We start from the raw sequence: 21,716 nt of genomic DNA on the forward strand, positions 1-21,716 counted from the left end.
TGAAAGTAACAAAAAAAGCATTACTCCATAGAAAACAAGATAGAAAAAGATAAGATAATTAAGAGATATTTCTTACGGACTTATTATAAATTATTCCCATTTTGTTTAGCTAAACATATCAAGCTTGGCTATTATTTATACAAATAATAACTTTTTCGATCTAAAATTCAGATTATCCAAAGGCTTTTATGTTGCCCCTGTTCGCATATATGTCCCATATGTATTAACATCATTATTGAGTTATTGATGCAGTTTATTTTTAAATCCTGTGCTCTTTCAGAAAAGCCCAATACATCCAGTACTTGGTTCTAGAAATCAGGATGAAATCCAGTTTTTTCGTGAAACTTAACACGTAACTTTAAGGAGGTTATAGACTAGTTCAAACAAACAATTAAACTTTTTGACGGGTTGGCAGTTGGCCTGCTCTGTTCGTTTGCATGCATTTGTCTGCAGAAACGTCAGCCTGTATAAATTTGGTTTTATGTGCAAGTTTGGCCAACTGTCAAACACAAAAAAGTGCGAGATTTTTAGTTTGTTTGCCATAGTCTAATAGATTTTTTAAGTGTGGGACAAACTTTTTTCAGCTTGCTGTTTTTGCATTTATGGAACTTTGGATAATCGAAACATTAGGAATTTTGTTTTCGTATTTTTTTTCATTTTCTATCCTTTTTAACGTCAAATTAGAATTCTGCGAAAATTTGAATAGTTGGTTGCCTATTATATTATGAAATTCGTATTTTTTAATAATAATAATAAATTATCCCCGCTATTTTGGTCGTCATCTAGAATTAAAAATTCTGAATCTCTTTAGAGTAGTTCCGGGGCTTTAACTCGACAATCAAGAATATAACACCAAACACAATACATTTTCGTGATTAATTATCCGAAATGATTTTTTTATTTTCAAGAACGTAAATTGAGGCTGAACTGAAAGGTCACAGTTGATGTTTAACCGTTCGTGGTAATTAAATTTAAAGGCACACATCAAAAGGTTCAGTTGAAGGGTTCTTTACCAAAAATATATGCATTTACAAACCAAATCCTGACAATAGAGGTTTCTACGTGCGCATGTATTGCGTGTACGTACACAAAAAAGATTGAGGTTAAATTTTGTCCGGCCAGCAAAATCAGATGGTGCGCTAGTGTGCGTACGCGAAACGTCATAAAGCTCTATAAAAAAAATTCTTTGTTGGAAATAATTTTATATGCAATACTTCAGAGGATTAATACAAATTATATCCCTAGTTCCAGTTATTGTAGAAAAACTTAATTGATTCTAAAACAAATTTCGGTACCCCGAGCAGGGGTAAATAACACGGGAATACCAAATTTTGGTATTACTTGAGCAAATAACAGCGACCAAAATGTGCCCTTGGTTGCCCAGTAATAGATGGTAAAATACCATGAAATCAGACCAAAGTCTTGTATGTGGAAGGGCACAACAATACCAAACCATGTTATTCCAAGGGTAAAATAATACCTCAAAATAGAACCATTTCAATACCAAGTTGAGGTCTTCTGGATTTTTGAACATTGCTTGAATACCAAAACTTGGTATTGCCATGGTTTTAATTTTAGGTATTCCCGCGCCCTTGGAAAATCATATTTTGTATTCCTGTGGTCTTCCACATACATGATTTTGGTATGATTTGATGGTATTTTACCATCTATTACTGGGCAACCAAGATCACATTTTGGTCACTGATATTTGCACAAGTAATACCAAAATTTGGTATTTTCATACCATTTTTAGTGCAGCAGTTGCAGTTAGTGAAATAACGGAAATTATTCATATGCAACAGCCAAATCTACTCACCTGATGATTCCATGTTGTTCTTAGTGATATTCTTCACCACACCGAATGCATTTGTCATTGATGAACGGCCTGTGCATGAAGTTCTTGAAGATTCTGAAAAATAACAAGATTGAAAAATAAGTGTTATTAAAATAAAACTGGATTGAAATTCACCAAAATTCAATAATCTTTCGATTGACTCCCGTGTGGATCAATCGGACAGCGCACTGGCTCACAATCCAGAGGTTGCTGGTTCGAATCCCGCGGCGGGCGCTCTAAAATTCTTTGTGTAAATATGTGTATTCGGCGCCGTCGCTCCGTGCCATACTCTAGTACACTTAGGAGCCCAGGGCGGCGAAGTCCTTGTGGTTAAAAAGGAAGACACTAGTGGTTGGTACTAGCAATGGTGGCCGACAGCTATAAAGTCAACTTCGTTTCGATTGACTCGTTTTTCAAAGTATTTGGTTTTTTTAAAGTTATTTTAGCGCAAAATTTATTATCTTGTCCAAATTGGTAAAAAAAATCCCATAGTTTCAGAGAAAATTGATGAAACCTTTCAATACCATAATAATACCAAAATGTGCCATCCTGACTTAGAAAATTTTCCACAATTTCAAGTCATTTCTGTAGGGGGTATATCAAAAATGTTTAAAATCAAGTTCGAAATTTCCGGTTTTCAATGAAAGCATTCGCTTTGAGACATCATTTTAGTGCAAAATTAATTATTTTGTCAAAATTGGTCAAAATTTTCCCATAGTTTCAGAGGAATTTGATAAAATACTTTAATACCAAAATAATACCAATATGTGGTGTTCGACCATTGACAAATTCTGCAATTTTGCAATATTAAAACAATACCTTAAATTGGTATGATACCACATTTTGCTCTTGCATAATCCTCAAGACAAATTTTAAAGGGTCCAGGAATACCAAAATTTGGTATTGATACCAGAGAAAGGTATTATTACGCATTTCCCTTGTTATTTACCCATGCTCGGGACACCAAGCTCTGAATGATTCGTGTGGGAGCGGCCGTGGCTGACTGGTTACGGTGTTCGCTTTGTAAGCGAATGGTCCTGGGTTCGATTCCCATCTGCTCCCAACGAGAAAGTATAGGAAATATAAATCTTGAAACTCTGAACATGAACGAAAAATCAAAGTCACTCCAGTCGGGGTTCGATCCCCCGTACTTTGGATTGGTAAGCAAAAATGCTAACCACTAGGCCATCGCGACTTGGTGAGCTATAACTGAAATTAGGAATACTGTTATTACCAACTATATACGCGCTGGGTCCTTGTCCATTTGACAAGGGTTCGGAAGTTCTAAATAACGTTTGAACCCGATTGGTGCAAACGTTCTTCAGGGCGGGGCTTGTCGATAAAGCTGAAGTACCTCGCGCTCGGCTAGCCAGCGTAGAAATGGGTCAACGAAGTTCGGCAGAGCTAACACCTTCCAAATGCCTATGCGAGTTATTTGCATGTATATAAAGTAGATCTAAAAGTACATGGAAACAACTCAATTTGTAAGAAGCGGCCGCGTGGTCCCGTTTGGTTGGTTGCACATACTTGCACTCACACACGCACCAAGCTCTGAATGATTCGTACTGTTAATTTCATATAAAATATGAAAAGTTTTAAGTTTAATTCCATTTTAGCTTTAGAATGACCAGGAATACCTCACATTAATCATCACCTCATGATGAGTTTTCACCTGATGTTTCCTGGTTTCATTCCACATTCAACATGTGGCTCACCTCCTCGACAAAAGCCAGAACACCTTCTTTTCATCCAATATTCCAGCGTATTTACGTTGAAAAGGTGCCCCTCTTTGTTCCAACTCTCAAATTTTCTCCTTTTTCCACACCTCCTTCCAGAACATCATCATCATCACCGTCAGGGGCGCCACCTTCGCCGACAATCCCGACCAGAGTCCCTTAAGTGAAAGCTCTGCCGCGGGAAAATCCCATCAATCCTCCGGCAACCTCGTCGGAGAAGAAAAGTGAGAAAACAGAGGAGGAAAATTCAACAGCTCATCTTAAATCGTGTGAGTCGAGTGTGGTTCGTAAAATTTGTCGGTGAAATTTGAAGGTAAATAAAGTTGCTGGGAAAAAAAGTTGTTTGCTGCTCATTGTGGGAAAATTTCGTGGAAAAGCGTGCTCGGTGTGATGTTAATTTGAGGGGGGGAAAGGCATGTTAAGTCATTCGAGGAAGAAAAACAAGAGAAGATTGTTGCTCGTGAGGTTTTTTTTTTCGAAATAAAAATGTGAAAACAGAGAAGAGGATAATTAATTTATGGAGCAAAAGTTGTGTGATGTGCTATTATTTTAATTGAAATTGTATCTCCAATGAGGGTGGTGGAATGCTCACTGGGTGAAGGAAAACAAATTTAGAAAATCCTGATAAAAGTTAAAGGAGCATGAGTGATTAATGAGAGTGATTTTTGGAGAAAGTGGCGGTAGAGTGGCTTGCTCGCCAAAAACAACGAATTCAAGGAAGAAAACAATCTTCAAAAGATGTAGCAATCGTGAATCGTGAATTGGAACAAGACCGGTAACAAATCGAGATGCTAGGAAGTAGCGGTGGGTTTGCAATTTAAAACTTTACAACCTACTTGAATTGACTTAATTTTGTTAATGACAGAAACAATATTGTTAGAAAGATTTGTTTTTTTTTCTTATCTTAATCATTTGGGCAGATTTATAACACATAACAAATTTATTCATTTTTTTTTTAATTTAACTCCATCAAACCTACCGCGTCCCAGCCCTACCCTGTTATCAACGTTCCAAGACATGATTAATGAGGGGAAGTTGTTCCGAATTCAGTGGATCGGGCGATCCAGTCAGTGGGGGAAGGCTGGTGATAATTGATTTTCTGCCACAAAAGTGATCCACCGTTTCCGTTTCCGTCTTGTTTTCCAGAGCAAGGTTAAAGTTACCGAGTGAAATCGAAGCCCTGAAAGTGAGTTCAAATTTAAAGTGTTTGCAAGATTGAGGAAAACCACACACACGGCAGTGATGGCCTGAGGCTTCCGAGGCCACTGGTTGGCTGAATGTGGCTGAATGGTTTGTGCTGCGGCGGTGGTCTCTGCGGCATCGGAGACGTCCTGAAGGATCACCATCACCAGCAGCACGAAGAAGACGGTGGTCCCGGGGACTGTGGGTTGGCCGCCGCTCTCCGGGGGTGTCCTGGGGGGCGTTGTTCCACGTGTACCGTTATGGGGTGCACCCCGAGCATACTGTCCAACAGCAGTGGTGGCAGCACCAGCAACGGTCAGCAGAACCGCAAGGATTCCGGCGGCATCTACGGTGGTGTTCCGGCCTCAACGGCGGCGGTCACAACGACGACGACGACCTCGGCGGCGACCACCGGTAATGTAGGTATCGAGGGGAGCAAGAGTGTTTGTGGTGGTGGTGGTGGTGAAAGCAACGGTGCCAATAATAACAATAAACTAGCAACACTGGCTTCGCCGAAGAAGATGCTGGGACCGTCGTCCCATCTGGGTGGAGTGCCCTCTAAGGCCACCGGTGGTGCCACTGGTGGAAGAGAGAAGGTAATTTTTTGGATTTTGATGGTGTAGTATTTTTGGAACACAAAATACCCGTAGATGTTGAAAAAATATGGAAAATGTCAGCTTTTTTGCTGATGTGGATATCAATTTCAATGGTATTGATTTTTTTGTTGTTTTAAATGCTAGTCTACATCGATTTACTTTATCCACTTTGTTAACACAAAGCTAGGAAATCATTAACCTTAGAAAGGTTTGCGAGTTGGTGCTATTTCCAATCGTTAGAGAAGGAAAAAGCTTCTAAACGAGTGTAAAATAAAACAATTTGGCAACCCAGCCTTACGTTATGACCAATTTGACTAATTCCATACGAGTAGTTCTCTAGAATTTTGTTTTTTTTTCGTAATTTTGGATCTTTGTTTTTTTTTGTTTTTTTTTTTGAGACTTCATTAAATGATGAATATTGGATTTTTTTTGTTTGCCCAAACCTTTTCATACACAGATAGTGTGCTACAAGTAACCAATTTTCATCATCTGATCATAGGCAAGTTTCTATACATTTTTTGGAGGGTATGATACAAAAATGTTTTAAAAATATTCAAAATCTGTATCTTAGGAAACATCCACCCAAAAGTGATCATTTCAAGCAAAACAACGTAAATGGGCCAAAGCCGAAGTGTAAACAAAGAGTCTGTCCTGCTCGTGCCTAGTGTAAATATTCACTGACGTAAGCAGGACAAACTGTACACTAAATTTAAAAAAGTACCAAATTTCCTAATTCTAGGAATATTGCCTCTTTTTCTTATTTAGTTATTGGGTTTTTCGAATTACTGAATAAAATTTCACTGAATAAAGTTTCAGTTTTCAGTGTTTGTTTACAATTCAGCTTTGGCCCATTTACATTTTATTGCTTGTTTCTAATCTAATCTAATCTAATCTAACTCTAGCGCAGCCAGTCTTTCGAGGGCATCCTGGAAAATGCCTTAGGTTGATTAACGCCTAGCATCCTCTTGTCATTATTAACAATTGCAGTGCCCAATGCAATAAATTGCTTTGTAACATCACAAACGTTAAAGCGGCCAGGCCAACTGCGTAAAGTTTACCGCAAAGATGATTCTTTGAATTGGATTGAGTTTGAACACGAATGTTCAAACAACAACACATTTCTGAATCGACAGGGGAGGAAGAAACGTGGGGATCCCCCGCTCACGTTCCTGTTTGTAGGAGCAATAAATCGTTGGGAGCCACCAGCTAAGAAGTTTTGGTGCTCCGGGACCCTCGAGGATGGGACACTGTATTTCCACAAATGCCCTGGACACTATTTGCCGTGGTTATAGCGCCACAACTCGCTCAATTTACATTTTATTGCTTGTTTGTATAAGAAGTGATGTTTTTTTTTACTTATGCAAGCTTGGCCATATCTTAAAACATTTTTTAAAGAAATTTTAAAGGGTTTTGAAAATTCCTTAACAGCATGCTTTTGGAGATTGGACCATTGGACTAATGATTTCTGAGAAATATCTAACAGAACAAGCCACTAAAAAGGGTTTCTAAGTGTCATCAAAATAGCGTCCAATATTCAGTAAAGAACATTTCTCAACGAAAAAATGTGGAACAAGAAAAACGCAAAGCAATTCTAAATTACAAAAGGGGGCGGATTTTCTTCGCGCGGCAGTGTAATGGTTAATTACGCATTTTAAATTTTGTAATTTATTTTTTCTATTGTTTCCTAATTAAAAGAACTTTTTTTTTATTTTTAATGTTGAGTTCTAAAATAGGCCGTTGTATTTCTTTAAGTTTATATTTTTTTTCAAATCTACATTGATCCAAAAAATCATAACTCAGTCAATATTGTTTTGCACATTCTGGAAATTTCTGAAAAGTGAGCATTTGATGTCCCCTAAAACATATCAGAAAATCAAAAAAAAAAAAAAAAATAGTGTTTTCTAGCACATCAAGTTTTTGTGACAAAAAGTGAAATAAAAAATCACCAAAAATGTTTTATCGTGCAAAATTTTTTCAGTGTAGTCCATATCCATACCTACAACTTTGCCTAAGAAACCAAATCGATCAAAAAATTCCTTCAAAAGATACAGGAGCAATTCTCTACCAAAACCGGAAATGGATTTTATTTGTATTTTTTTATTTGGCTCAAAATTTTTGGGGACCTTCCCTATGACCAAATAAGCTATCTTGCGTCATTGGTTCACCCATACAAGTCTCCATACAATTTTGGCTGCTGTCCATACAAAAATTGTATGTAAATAATCAAACAACTGTAACTTTTGAGTGAATTTTCTGTTCAAATTGGTGTCTTCGGCAAAGTTGTAGGTATTGTTGAGGACTTTTGAGAAAAAATAGGTACACGGAAAAAAAATTGCAGATTTTTTTATGAACTTTTTTCACTAAAACTCAATTTCCCAAAGTAGGTATTTTTTAATTTTCGAGATTTTTAGATATGTTTTAGGGGACAAAAATCCGCAACCTTTGGGCCATAGAGAAACATGGCCAAAAAATCTGCCGCCATGTAATGAATTTTTGAAAAAATAGTGATTTTTGGAATAAATCGAAGTTTCATGCAAAAACAAGTTTGACATTAATTTAAATTGAATTTGCAATCAAAAAGTTCTTAACAGGTTCTTTGATAAAGGGCTCCGTTTTCAAGATACAGCCACCGAAAGTTCGATTTTAGCGAAATATTTGCAGTTTTTCGATTTTTAAAAAAAGTTTAAGTCAAATCAAAAAATACAAAAAATGAAAATGGTCGAAATCGGCGGATTTGGTAAAGAGTTGCTCACAGATTTTTCAATTTTCATTAAAAAATATATGGAAAAACTAATGATGCAAAATGGCTTCTTTAAGCATACCGAATGCACCAAAAAAATTCAGCTGGATAAAAAAATAACAAACATAATAACATAATAACAAACATAAAAATTAAAGAAAAAAGACCGACTTCGTAGAGAATTGCTCAATTAGAACTTTTCCATGCACTAAAAAAAAAATTTAACCTTTCAGCACTAAAACCTAAATTTCCTCATTTTTTCAATTTTTGAAAGGGTACCTATTGTGATGTTCATTTAAGTACTTGAATAGTTTTGTAAAAAAAGCCACTTTTACTGAAGTCCGAATGATTGTTAAAAGGGATGTTTTAAAAAGAAACCCGTCATGTTTAGGGCTAGTGATTTTTCACGGCAAAAAAAAACGAAATTACGCAGCATGCCAAATTTAAAACACTGAAATTTCACGGCAATTTCACGGTACTCTAAAAATTGCTCAGAATAAAGGTAAAAATGTATTCTTTAGCAATATTACAAAGTGTGAAAGGGATATACTCAACGTTAAAATTTGTTTATAGGACCTAATAAAAAAAGTCAAGAATTTATGATTCAGCAGTTTTAATTTTATTGAGATTTTATAAAATAATTTGCTCAAATACCTCCAAAACGAAGCATGCCCTGAACTTCTAATTCATCAAAACTAGAATCATTAAAATAAGTGCAAGAAAGGGTTTTTTTGCTTTCCTTAATTTCAACAATAGAAAAAAATGTTCAAGCAAAATTTCATTAAAAGCAGTTTATTGATTAGGGTACGTTATCCATTAGTGGACCCCTTTCCTATAGTGGACCCTCTGAAGGGTTTTTGATGAAAAAATCAATAAAATCCCAATTTCAAGCGTGTTTTTGTCTGCAAATCTTTTATTTGGCATGTTCAGCATCATTTAAAACAATGTTGACTGACATTGAATTGTCCTTTTTGCCAAAATAAGTGTTTTGAGTTCGACTTCTGAAATCAGCCATGGCCACTAGCATTTTCACAACAAAACAGCATTTCTATTTTATGATTGAATTAACTATCCAATCATTTTTTGACTGGTTATTTAACTTCAGTAAGTCGAAATAATGTAAGTTTAATTAACTATACTAAAATAAAGCGAAGAACTGCTCATTTTCAAGCAAAAATTAGGGGGGTCCAATATAGGACAACGAAAATCCTAACTTTTCCAAAAGTGGACCCCTGTTAATTTAACCTCCAAAAATGAAGAAAACTGTGTATTTAAGCAAAAGTTTCTCTTAAACATACAATAAATGCTTGTTGTAATAAACCTAATTGCATATTTTTAAATTATGAGTATAAATATAGCTGTTTTCATGTTAAAAGTATCATAAATGCTGAAGCCGTAAGAATTTATAATTAATAAAAAACTATAGTTAATTGTTCTTAACTGAAGCATCATAATCAAAGTTTGAAATGATATTTTATAATAATAAATCAATAACAAAACATTTTTTGAAAATAAACATGCGTAGTTTTATCAGCAGCTGTAAACAAATCTATTGTTTTGTTTCGGTCAACTATTTATGTAATTTATATGGAAAAATGTGCATCAAAATTACTTTTTTTATCATTTTAATGTTTACAGTTGTTTTTGAAACGTTTTCTTTGATCTTTTTCGGAAATAAATTTGTTTAAATGTCTGTTAGGTTTTTTGTTGTTTTAAGCCAAATTTGTTAACAAAACATACCGTAAACCGGGGTGACTTTGATAGGATTTCAATTTGTTTTTAGAATATTTTCCAACAGGTAAGGTTTTTCTTAAGATTATTATTTTTAAAACATGTACTGGGGTAGACCACACAAAGTCCATGCACTATTTCGGAAAAAAAGTTTTTTCAATAATGTTTAGAAAAATAGTTACGTTAAAAATTCTTAGTTTGAATTCCGGGGTGACTTTGATAGTCATAGTTTTTCTTGTTAAAATCATATTTAAGATGTTCAAACTTCATTTGTACGTTAAATGTACCATCACTAAAGTAGCTGATATAGTATTTAAGAAAAAAAAAATCAATGTTTATATTTAGTTAACTAAGTTCATAAGCTTTTAAGCAAAATACATATAAATTTTAGGTAAAATTGTTAAAAAGTCGGAATTTTGCCTGAAATTTGTTAAAATTAGTTTTGTTTATAAAATTATCGATTTATATTGCATTTTATACTGAATTCGAAGCACGAATCACAAGGTTTCACATTTCACATGAAATTTGTTCAACTGAAATTGCCTTTAAATTTAGAGAGTTTTTATAATTGTGTTTCAAAAACACATATTATTTATTTTTTACAAACTTTTTTAACCTTCTCCTAGTGGAAAATTGTCCAAAGAATCCGAAAATTCATTCCGTTTTCCGATTAAAAATCATGTTCATTGAGAAAATCATGACACTTTGAGAAGTTTAAAATAATGACATTCATCAACATTTTCTTAACTATAGTTAACTAACTCTTTAAACTTGTCAAAATTTTATGAAAAGTTCTTCTTGAGGTACTTTAAACACTTCTCTACCACGGTCAGTATGTTTCTAAACCATCCCTTACGTATTTTAATTGTACTCTTCATTTTGCGGAAAAATCGCAAACCTATCAAAGTCACCCCGGCTATCAAAGTCACCCCGTTTTACGGTATTTGTTTATGATGGAAAATCTATCTTTTATTCATTATATCTATTATAAGACCTACACCATGCATCAAAACACCAAATATCGGCTAAATTTTGTATAAAAATAATATTTTTCCTATAGTGGACCCGGGTCCACAATCGGATTATGGACCCGGGTCCACTATAGGAAAAGGGGGTCCATAACAGGCAAAAAAAACTTTTTTTTTTCAAATGGCTATTTTTCTGCTCAAAAACAAATTACTGATGAAACAAATAGTCAAAATTGTTCAAAAGATTTAAGATTTCCTTGTTTTGTACAAAGGGTTATGAAACAGTGCTTAGAATATTGAAAAAATGTGAAAAATGCGCGTCGGCTCTACTAGGGGGTCCACCTCGGGGCAAGACAGTGAGCAAGGGAGTTACTCTTGTTACTCTAAGTTCCTCCCGTTTCCTCTACTTTGCTCCCGTTGCTCAGAAATTTTACTTTTGACAGTTTCCCATCTCATTCTTCTTGGTTGCTCTACATTCCTCCCGATTCCCGATTGCTCCCGTTTGCTCTCGGTTGCTCTGGTTGCTTCAGGAGAAATCTCTCTGGAGAGAGCAAAAAATGAGAGAAGAGCAAAACAACAAAATGACATTTCGTTGTTTATTTACACATTTTCCAGATTGAGTCGACTCGCTCAAAGAAATTTGTCGAATATTTTCTGTTCCTAGTCTGTTCTTTTAACCCCTGGCCAGGTTGCCTGGCAAGATTGGCCATATTGCACTGGAAGTGTCCCGCGTAGACCGACGGCGGATACAGAATCGATGAAACCTCCGTAAAGAATCTATCGCATCTTCGGTACTTTTAACTCCCGGCGTACGGATATGTAGGCGGCAAGAGCGAAAGGCAATCCGACGGTGGCAACGACGGCTACAAAGTCGTCCGCGGCAAGTTGGTGCTGATTGTCGGGTTGGGAAGGAAATAAAATGGCCTCCAGAGGCTGGTCGGTGTCCAGTTCCCGGTCGAAAGTACCGATCCGGAAACTGTTCGGCTATAGCAGCGGGGATTTGAACGAGAAGCAAGTTTCAATAACGTAATGGACAAGAAAAAAAGTGCTACATTCCAACCGCCAGACCATGTCCGCTCTGGTCAAACTGAGGCGTTGTGTAAGGCACCCTGGCGAATCCCTCAGCATCGAGCTATCACGTTCTGGTGGTTATGTTCGAAATGATGCACATGAGTTGTCGGAGATTTCGCTGCTGGATTTGTGGCGCGGTGTTTCCTGCGTACTCGGTCCACGCTCCTTTTCGAACCATAAGTTTCTACCACATGATCGGTCGGGGCTATGATAGAACGATGCTGAAACTCCTTGACAATCTTGATTTTAATCTGGACGTTTTGCTTTACCGCGACTATTCCCTCAAGCAAATGGCCATTCTTGTCGCTTCGGAACAGAGATGGGAATCGACTGTACGGGGCTAAAGGATTAGAGGACGCGATGCTCTTGTACAAAAAAGCATCTGCTTTGCTGAAGGATTGTGGGTAATTTAATTTTGAGTAGAGAGAGTTCGAGTTTGCACTAGCAAGGCCCAGGCTGGCACGAATCAACAAAACCCCACCCCACCCCTCGGAAAACCAATTTTATTTATCAACACAAGAGTAGAATAATTACATTCGCATTATATTACAACATAATCTGTCAGCATATTACGACGGAAACACGATTTCCAGGTAACCTTTTCCGCCTTCAGTACCTGTGCCCGACCAACGGTGCACTTGTCCTTGGCCTTGGTCAGTACATCGGTTAGTACGGTCATGTCAGTTCAGTTCACTCAGATGTCCAAGGGAGTCAGTAGCTCCTGATATTGATGCGCCTCGCTCTATGACCGTTCCAACCTTGTGTTCCCGCACGGAACCAGATTTCCAAGCATGATCTGGCGGAGGAGGAAGATAAAAAAAATTAGATGAGCAATGCTCGAGTAAAACGACCCCAAAACATGGATGATCTAACAACCCAATCAAAATTTATAAGCACTTAAGTGCAATTTATACGCTTTTTTAGGCCGGACCTCAGATATTTTGATAAAAACGTTGTCCGGATGTTATCGTTGGATACGTAAACAAAATACCTTTTTAAATGATTCCTGACATCTGAGAGCTCAATCAAAAGTAAATGAATGAGAGGAAAGCACCAACCACCATATGGTGGATTAAGTAACGTTTTTAATTTGAATATACTTCCTGAAAGAAAAACACCTAAACAAAATATTTTTGGAAAGTTGTAAAAATGTCCCAATCTTTGAAACTGGGTCAATTAGTTTCTGAGATACAGACTCACAACAAAACGGATCGATGAAAGTTAATTTGTTGCAGTGTTACATAAGGGTTTTTTTTCTATTGCATGACGCAGTTTGAAGGGGTTAGGGGTCGAAAGCAGATGGGAGGGAGGGGGTCCACAATGTTTAATTTTTCGTGTCGTAATTAAAGAAGGCCCCCCTAATACGTCTGTAATTTTCAACTGATGATATAGCGGAAACTAATGGTCCGATTATAATTGTTTAAAATTGAATTGCCTTTGTTTTTTATGTTAGTTAGGTTTACTCTGTTGAATAATGTTGATTTGAATGATGATGATGATGAATGATGATGTAACATTTAATGAATATCAAACATGATAAACCAGTTAGTCAAATTTTCCATAAATATTTCATAAAATAATTACATATTTTACCAGTATTTAGGTATGATTTAACAATTGACGCAAAGTAACCAATAACAAAAAGTTTTTTTTTGTCTCACCATTACGTGCATTGTTCCACAATTTGGTTGAAGTTAGTAGCCGGACTACCGGGTTACAATCAAACATGTATACAATGATCGAGCCTTCAAGATAATTTTTCAAAGATAGTTAGGATCTTGATGAAACTGTCTTCAAAAGTTTTTATTAGACAAATATAATACAGTAACACCATCATTTGTTAAATTTCAATAAACAATGAAATCAAAACATAATGACTTTTAGTACCGCTACTTAGCAAAACAGAAGAGTCCCATTAACCCATAAAACCCTTCTTATTGCACCGAAGTGCAAGTCGAGAGCCAAGAACTTTACAGAAACAACACGGCAAGAACTATTATGCAAGTTATGCTTGCTCTTAATGGATTCCACTTTGTAAGCATAATAACTCTCTGCTCCGTGAAGGCTCGGATAGAGTCAGTTGGAATGGAATTGTTCAGCAGAATGATGCTGCTCGCTCTGATTAATATGGATGCACTGGCATTGAGATAATGAGAAATGATACGGGCAAGGTTGCTGTGGAGCAAGTTTAGCCCCTTCGGATAAGTTGTATGAGTGGAGTGCATTTGTAAGTCAATTACCAAGGTAGCAAGTAGCTGTAGCTCAGTAGTCATTTTAAGTTTCACAATTGAATCCCAAGCACCGTAGCTGTTACCAATAGTTCACCGATTGTTCTAAATTACAAAGCTGATTCAAATTTTCCGTTTCTGCTACATTTTCCAGGATTGCATCAAAAAGGACTCAATCGTGTCAATTACCGGTCTCGGGCCGGTTTCCGTCGTTTCCAGCGTGCTGCGTCGACCAACTATTGGAAGTAAGTAAACTCGAAACTGAAACTGAAAATTATAACTAGGTTGTAAAGAAGGGGTGTTATTACATTCAAATTGCGCCGAGTAGCGCTGATGGTTTCGAGACATCAAGTTGCTATCAAACACTTCCACCCACTACTCTCGAATACGCCTACAGTTATGTAACTCTCTCGTCACGATCGGCGGGGGATGTATATGAGGTTGGCTGGTGACAAAACATTTCGCACTTCTGATGGGGGTGGTTTTTTGAGTTGATTTTCGGTTATCAAACAATTTGTTCAAAATACTTTTTTGATTGGTAGTTGTTATTAAAAAAAAATTAAACTATCTTAAAATCTCAAACAAGTCCAACCACTAGCAAATTACCCCAACCCCAACAATGTTGTGCGACGACAGCGTCGATAAAATGTGTATAATATACCTCTTGATAGGAAAAGCACTTGTACGATATCGTCGTTTATTAATTTACAAAAGGAAACGTGCTCGTCGCTCCGGAAAACCATCGAACAGCGATAGCTCACGCAAGGAAAATCGATTTTCGTAATGTGATATTATTTTCCTCTAACCCTATACGCGGGCAGCCCTCCTCAAGCTCAACTGGCATCACCGCCGAGGAGGCAAATCTTGGGAAATAAATCACCTGAAATTAAACTTATTAATAGCTCAATCTGCTCGCGTATACTGTTATGCACCAGTTGTCGTGAAATCTCTTCATCATAAGCGGTGGAATGCGGCTTTATGACGCTCGGGTTTGACAGTATTTTTGAGGGAAATTGCTTGGGTTAGGGCCAAATTTATCCGCTAAACGGGCGAGAGTTGGCATGGGCTGTAAAATTTGTATTTTGATAGGGAACATACGTTTTAGGACCGTAACTAAATATGCACCAATGGTGATGAAATGTGTTGCTTGAAGTTGAAAGTGGGTGAAAACTGTTTGTCAAACCTTTTATTTTGTCTTTTGTCATCAAGAAAGTATTACTTACAACATGTAAGATTTCCGTTAATTATCTTTCATCAGTTGACGAAAATTTAGGCCATTTTTGCTAGGACTGAGAATGGAGCAGATCAAACTAAACCATTTAGTTTGATAACCTTCCAATGACCAGTTTCATACTACCTTTTCAAATGATAGGCTAGATTTTTGAAACTTCTAACTATTTTCCGAAAAGCCATTTTCTGAACCACCCTAACACGACGTAGGCCAACCTAATGGGGTAATTCTCTACCAAATCACACGAAATCGGAAAAAGTTGCCCCGACCCCTCTTCGATTTGCGTGAAACTTTGTCCTAAGGGGTAACTTTTGTCACTGATAACGAATCCGAGGTCCGTTTTTTGATATCTCGTGACGGAGGGGCGGTACGACCCCTTCCATTTTTGAACATGCGAAAAAAGATGTGTTTTTCAATAATTTGCAGCCTGAAACGGTGATGGGATAGAAATTTGGTGTCAAAGGGACTTTTATGTAAAATTAGACGCCTGATTTGATGACGTACTCAGAATTAAGCATAAGCATAAGCATAGGTGCCCACCCGCAGTTGCTACTCCGTTATTGACCAGGACCTCCAGAAGTTACATCCACGAGCCGTGGAAGATGAGTGGGTGCTATCTTTCCTCGCTTCGCAACTTCTCAAAGGCCCCTATCATGCTGATCAATACCGGCGCCGGCCACGACCAGTGGTAGAGTCACGGGGAAGTGGATGGGAATGTTAGTCCGATACTTGAGTGATAGAGACCGCCCAATCGACTGCTTCTCCGACAAAGTATCACATGAGTTTTGAGGGGGTTAGTAGATGGGTATGAGGTCAGGATTCACGAGTGGCAGTGATGTGACCATGAGCATTTTGTTTATCGGTTGAAATTTTAAATCTTAGGCAGCCGGCTGCGGAAAGATAAATAATTGATTATTTAAAAAGTTTGTTTTAATCGAACGCGTGCCAACCGAGCGGTAGTGCTATGGGCTGGACTTATCAGCATATTTTTACTGTTGGTACAATTAAGATAACGCGAGCAAATGTCAAAAATAGTAGATGAGTTAATACTAAAGCTGCCAGTTGGAATAAATTATTACGATCAACGAATATAAACGAAAAGAAAACAGGACACCACGTAACCGATTGTAATGAAATTAAAACAATAACTTAAACGAACTTAACCGGCGGCGTGCCTTCCTATCAACGATGATAAAAGAAGGACTTATAAATTTAAAATATAAAAAGACTCCAAAAAACACGTTGCATAGTAACCGCGAAGTCCCGCTACTCACAATCGAATCCGAAAGATAGCTATCTAGAATTTTAAATATAGTATTAATATGACCGCGATCCTCCAGAAATTCTTCGTCGGCGTGCCTTCCGATCAACGGTGATGTAAGAAGGGTTTTATTCATTAAAATGATTTTATATCATAAGCCTTAAAACATATTCGTCGGCGTGCCTTCCGATCATCGATGATATAGAAAGGACTTAATCCAGCAATACGACTTGCTTGTCTCGAAAAAAAAAGAATTCGGATCGTTTCTATCGAAAACTATGTAAAGAGAACAAAAATAAACTCATTGGCCAACGAACGCGCGAACTAAAAATAAAGAAAAAAGAAGAAGAAGACCAATCACCCCATGCACACAAACAGCGACACAAAAGAGATGAAAACAACACGAATCAGAAGAAATCCAATCACCCCATGTACACAAATAGCGACACAAAAGAGATGGAAAATAACACGAAAAAACAGGAATGCGCGACAAATCTTTCGACCCATCGTTGGTTAGGTAATTAAGAGACCTTTCCAACGAGTCCACAACATTGAAGATCTGGCAACCCTGTCTCAAGTTATGATCACTTAAGTTATATCTGTGTACTTATTTTTCTGGATCTAATAAATAGCTGAAATATGTGTCCAATCCACTCATATTACCCATTGTTGGTAAAAAGTGAGGAAGGCATCAACCACATAGGTGGATTAAGTTAGTTTTTTTTTATAATTTTCGATTGATTATTTTCGAATTTTGATGATTCCGAAAGTAAAAGATGTTTTTATTTGAATTATTTGAAATGAAATTTTGGGATTTTCTACATGTATGTAACCCCTTAAAATCGATTCCAGATTGGAAATTTATACAATCAACTGAAATCAATTTGAAATACATTCACCTGCGTCTGCAATCATTATTAGCATGTTTTGGTTGGTTAAAAAATCTTTTGAATTTTTGAGAATTTGGGATGTACAGTACCGCAAAAAATTGTTTTTTGCTGAAATTTTTGTTTTCATAAAATCTTACATATGTTGAAAACTGATGATTGCCAAACGACTGAAAATTTTAAAACAACGTTTTCATGCAAATATTATATTTGTTTTTGCGTTTTGAGTGTCTCTTGACTCAAAGCGGTTTTAAAGACACCCAGAAAGAAAAACAAATTGTTTATAGGACCTTTAAAACACTCTAGAAATTTGTAGAACATCTCAAAATTTTAGGAAATGGCCCCAAAGAGATACAGGATGATTTATGAAGTCTACTTTTTTCGGCAAATTTTCAAAACCTTTGCCATTCCTAGCGCTTTGCGTTGTTCTACATAGTTGTTCTACGGACCAAAACCTATGACAAATCTCTAAGACCAGATTTTTTTTTCCAGAAATGTAGAAGAAGAGTTAAAAATCAATCAATTTAAATTCCATCCAAATAAGCATCAAAGCTTAAGTGCAGAGAGCTCTAAATTCCACTATATATAATACATTAGAGTGATCCAAATCCGGGCCTGAAATCAAAGATGGGCCCAAATCAAATTTTTCGCTCTACAGCATTGCCTTGGCGTTCTCGATTGCGAGATTCCTACTCGAAATTAGGTGTTAGAAGGCTTGATTGCTGAGGCAATTGCAAACCTCTTTTTACACCTTAGCTTCCATCCACCCCGGGATTCGAACTGACGACCGTTGGATTGTGAGTCCAACTGCCTACCAGCGACTCCACCGAGGCAGGACCCAGGGAGACGACTCCTACACCTGGATTGAGCTATCGACCAAACCTCTAGGTTAGACCGGGCCAACATTTACTTCCCCTTCCGACGGAAGGCGTGATCAGACAAATCTTTTGGGATCGAACCCAGGCCGACTGGGTGAAAGGCAATCACGCTTACCCCTAAACCTAAATCTTTTCGTCGGACACCTAGTTTCAAATAGGAATCTCGCAGTCGAGAACGCAAGGCAATCCTGTAGTTAAAAATGAACTAGCTAAAAAAATATCTTAAACTTTATTTTAAAACTAGAATAGCGAATCATTTTTTAACATTATGTACCAACTATTTTAAAAAAAGAACGCAAAAAAAAAATAACCTTCAAGCCGACTTTAATCAGCCATAAATGGTTTCACGCCTGATACGTCAAACAATTAATTTGTCAGTCTCGTAACAAATTGCGCCAACACCACCAGACGCCAACCGATGCGACGTCACGACGCTTTCGACGTGAAACGCCAAAATACGCATAGGAATGTCGTCGGAGCGCGGCATCTTTGAGTAGCAAAATGTACCTTATGGTTCTTGTTTCGAAAAAAAAGTTTGCAGAGTTAATTTAATTTTAGTTAATTTATGTTATTTTTTTCGTTATATTTTGAAAATTATTTTTATTTTTTAAGACAATTTCGTATCAAAGACGCTTCGCGAAAGGCAACAGAACCTAACAAAGTGCCACTAATTAAAAGTGACGCTAGCGCTAATGAGACGTAACCAAAACAAAATTTATGTCAACTCACGCCAGGCAGGGGGGTTGGTTAGCTGAGTCGTTTGAAAGGATGAAGTGGCGCGCAAACAGTTGGTAACAAATTGCCATTCGCAAATTCCATCCTTCTCATCGATCGTGCAGTGACATTTTTAATAATTTTCATTGACTTTCAATAATTTAAAATAAATTTCATTGATTTTCAATAAAATTCAATAATATGCAAAAATATTCAATGATATTCAATAATTTTTAATAATTTTCAATAATTTTCAATAATTTTCAATAATTTTCAATAATTTTCAATAATTTTCAATAATTTTCAAAAAAAAATCACAATTTTCATAATTTTTATAACATAAAAAACAATAATTTTCAAAAAATTTCAACAATTTCCAATAATTTTCAATTATATTCAATGATTTTCGCAAATTTCATTGAATTTCAATAATTTTCAATATTTTGATGATTTTGATAATTTTTAATAATTTTCAATAATTTTCAAAAAAAAAATTCACAATTTTCATAATTTTTGTAACATAAAAAACAATAATTTTAAACAATTTCCAATAATTTTCAATTATTTTCGCAATTTTTCGCAAAATTTTCATTGAATTTCAATAATTTTCAATTTTTTTTTTTATAATTTCAATAATTTCGATAATTTTCAATAACTGTCATAATATTTGAAGAAATTCAATAATTATTATTAATTTTTAATATTTTTGAATAATTTCCGATTACTTTCAATAATTTTCACTTGAAAAATATAATTAATAACTTTCTATAATTATTCATACATTTCAAAAATAATCAATAACTTTCAATTATTCTCAATGTTTTTAAATAATTACAGTTTTTATCATTTTAAATTTCTTTTTTTATTTTCGCTTTGTTAGTTTGAATAGTTTGAATTCAAAAAATCAAACTTTTTCAATAATTTTCAATAATTTTCAATTAATTTCAATAATTTTCAATAATTTTCAATGAATTTCAATAATTTTAAATAATTTTCAATATTTTTCAATAATTTTCAATCATTTTCAATAATTTTCAATAATTTTCAATATTGAAAATTATTGAAAATTATTGAAAATTATTGAAAATGATTGAAAATAATTTTCAATAATTTTCAATAATTTTCAATAACTCTCAATACTTTTCAATAATTTTCAATAATTTTCAATAATTTTCGATTATTTTTTAATATCTTTCAATAAATTTTAATAATTTTCAAAAAAATTCAATAATTTTCAATAATTTTCAATGATTTTCATAAATTTTCAATAATTTTCAATAATTTTAAATAATTTTCAATATATTTGAAAAACTTTCAACATTTTTCAATAACTTTGAATAATTTTGAATTATTTTCAAAACAAAAATTCAATTTTTTTTTGATTATTTTCAATCATTTTCAGTAATTTTGAATAATTTTCAACAATAATTTTTCAAAATAATTTATTTCAATAATTTTTAACTATTTTGAATGATATTAATAGTTTTTTTTATAAATTTTCTAGAATTTTCAGTAATTTTTAAATAGTTTTCAATAACCTCAATAGTTTTCAATAATTTTGAATAGTTTTCAATAACTTTCAATAGTTTTCAATAATTTTGAATAGTTTTCATTAATTTTCAATAATTTTCAATAATATTCAATAATATTCAATAATATTCAATAATATTCAATAATATTCAATAATATTCAATAATATTCAATAATATTCAATAATATTCAATAATATTCAATAATATTCAATAATATTCAATAATATTTAATAATATTCAATAATATTCAATAATATTCAATAATTTGCATTTTCATTGATTTGCAATCCTTAAATTAATTATTGCCATAATTATTAGAGTTTCTCTTTTTTAAATTTTTTCCTGTAATTTTTTGGTTTGCTTTATTTTTTTCATTTTAGTATTTGTTTAATCTTATTTATTTTCTCAACAATTTATTCACTTTTCTATTTGTAAACCATCAACTTCAAAGGTGATTAAGCTTTCAGCAAGCCAATTTTTCCCCCACCACACATCAACGCGCGACCCGTGATGCGTGATTTCACGCGTCATTTGCGGTTTGCTTTCGGACCTGTCAGCGCAATTCGTTTTTCCGCGTGGCGGGTCTGCTCGTCGACAATCCGCCCCGGCCATACATACAACGTAAATAAAGTGCGTTCGGAAAACACAAATATTTGTGCGGCTCTTTCCGACCATGATTGACGGTGGAAATCGGTTTTGCGGACGGGTTTGTCAGCTGTTTGCGGAATGTTTTGAAAAGTTTTCCCGGGAAATTTATGGCCCCGGTTGAATTTAATGAATTTCAACAGTTGATAAAATTCTGCGAAATGTTTCCTACCGAGCAATTGTGTACGAAATAGGATCAATATCAAATGCATAACAACTTCGGGAAGGATATGAAAGCCAATTTTGTTGGCAATAAACAGGACACGGTCAGATGTCCATTTCGATGGGCTATTTTTGGGTTGGATACAGCCGTTCTTGGAACACCAAAAAAATACAGGCATTTTTGTCCCTGCGAGGGATTTTGTGTAGGACGCATTTTTCCAGGATCTTCTTTCAATCAAGATTATTGTTTAAAGGTAGGGAAGGTGAAGATATTTTAACGTAAAGCATGTCCAAATAAAATTTTAATTTAAAATTAAGCT

The 21,716-nt window shown here is 35.2% G+C and overlaps 1 protein-coding gene across 2 annotated transcripts in view; it reads left to right on the forward strand.

Moving 5' to 3' along the window:
* LOC120429132 (high affinity cAMP-specific and IBMX-insensitive 3',5'-cyclic phosphodiesterase 8) overlaps positions 1 to 21,716 on the forward strand; it is a 315,218-nt gene that overhangs the window by 42,541 nt on the left and 250,961 nt on the right. The window contains exons 3-5 of one of the 2 annotated variants that reach the window (XM_052709686.1): positions 3,670 to 3,883; positions 4,717 to 5,171; positions 14,241 to 14,331. In XM_052709686.1, the coding sequence (XP_052565646.1) occupies positions 4,848 to 5,171; positions 14,241 to 14,331 (415 nt within the window). In that variant the 5' untranslated portion in view covers positions 3,670 to 3,883; positions 4,717 to 4,847. The other variant, XM_052709687.1, reaches the window with a different exon arrangement.

This window comes from Culex pipiens, chromosome 3 (genome assembly GCF_016801865.2).
Source record: "Culex pipiens pallens isolate TS chromosome 3, TS_CPP_V2, whole genome shotgun sequence".
NCBI lineage: Eukaryota > Metazoa > Arthropoda > Insecta > Diptera > Culicidae > Culex > Culex pipiens.